This window comes from Buceros rhinoceros, unplaced genomic scaffold (assembly GCF_000710305.1).
Source record: "Buceros rhinoceros silvestris isolate BGI_N320 unplaced genomic scaffold, ASM71030v1 scaffold19533, whole genome shotgun sequence".
Classification (NCBI taxonomy): Eukaryota; Metazoa; Chordata; class Aves; order Bucerotiformes; family Bucerotidae; genus Buceros; species Buceros rhinoceros.
This window is the reverse complement of record NW_010405591.1, coordinates 404-1,797: the sequence shown is the minus strand read 5'-3', so window position 1 is coordinate 1,797 and position 1,394 is coordinate 404. Positions and strand designations below refer to the sequence as shown.

General features: G+C 50.5%; 1 protein-coding gene across 1 annotated transcript in view; it reads left to right on the top strand.

Moving 5' to 3' along the window:
- NARS (asparaginyl-tRNA synthetase) overlaps nt 1-292 on the top strand; it is a gene marked incomplete at its 5' end in the record, with an annotated part of 8,510 nt that extends 8,218 nt beyond the window's left edge. The window contains one exon of the mRNA XM_010133802.1: nt 143-292. Within this exon, the coding sequence (XP_010132104.1) occupies nt 143-274 (132 nt within the window). The remainder of the gene's footprint in view (nt 1-142) is intronic.
- Between the last annotated feature and the right edge of the window lie 1,102 nt (nt 293-1,394).

Sequence of the window (1,394 nt, the reverse complement as noted above, 5' to 3'; positions counted from 1 at the left end):
GCCCCCCGGCAGCCCCTCCACACGGCTGGGAACCCCCTCCAGGGATGGGGACTCCACCACGGCCCTGGGCAGCCTCAGCAGCACTTGACAGCCTTTTTGGCTGGAAATGTTTAATATCTACTCTCTGATTTTAATTCCGCAGAGAAAATACGGTACATGCCCTCACGGTGGATATGGTTTGGGGTTAGAACGGTTCCTCACCTGGATTCTGAACCGGCACCACATCCGAGATGTCTGTCTCTACCCACGCTTCGTCCAGCGCTGCACCCCTTAGCCGTCCCTGTGACCACTCCTGGAGAACCGCCAGCGATGAGCTCTGCTGTGGCAGCTGCAGCCTGTCGCTCTTACAAATACTAATTTAGGGCCTGAAAAGGAACAGAAGCAAACCCCTTTTTTTAAAGCAAAATGTTACTAGTTAACTGGAACAAAAAATCGTTAGGTGCATTCATGCTCTCAAGTCAACATGCAGGCTGCAGATCAGCTGTCATTTCAAACCCGAGATGCTCTTCTCCTTTAACTTCTGTGATTGAAAATTCTGCTGGGTGTTTGATTTTATTTTTTTTTTAAATTTGCTTTAATATTAATGTTTCCTCTTATGGTGTCTTGTTGGAGAAATCAGGAGTTCAAGCTCTTTAAATTCCCAAGTAGTGACCTCTGAGAATAGAGGATGTCTCTTCGTACTGAAGAGCTCAATGCTGTATAAAAATGGGGAAAATGACGTTGAGCGCTGCCCTTTTTAACTCCTGCTCTTCATGGAAGTTCTGTTGAGTTTATTCAGTCACAAGCTACATAGTAAAATTCCACTGCAGGAGACGTGGGTGTTCTAGGGTGGTTTTCCCAGATTATTTATTGGTTTGAAGCGGAGACCTGATGGCGAGGGCGGCTTGGCCGTCTTTCCCTGACAGCGCTGCAGTGGGTCCACGCGCACCCGGGAGGGGTCGTGTCACAGCACTGTCCGATGGCTCGTGGGCGCTGGGGCGGTTTGTGGTGCCTGATGCTGCCGACTGCTCCAAACGAGCGACGGAAGACCCCAAGAAATAGGTGACCTGGGGGTCCCGTGTGTCCTGGCTGGCTCCGTGTTCTCTTGTGCTCCTGCGTCTGAGCAGGTTCTCTGGCTGTAACCGAGGTATCCAGTAGGATTAATTAAATATTCAATGCGTGGAGACAGCCGTGTGCTTCTTAGTCGTAAATAAAGCGATTCCTTTTGCTAGAGGTAAGGCACCGCTAGGTGCACCGAGCCCTGCGCGGGGCTGGCTGGTTGTCTAAGCGTGGAGCTGTGCCCTGTCCCTGTTCTCGTAGTAATTCGCGGTTTCTCCTCTCCTTGCATGTCACCTACAGCAACTGCTCTAAATCGGCAACCAATAAAGGATGGCAACCAATAAAGGATGGCACCC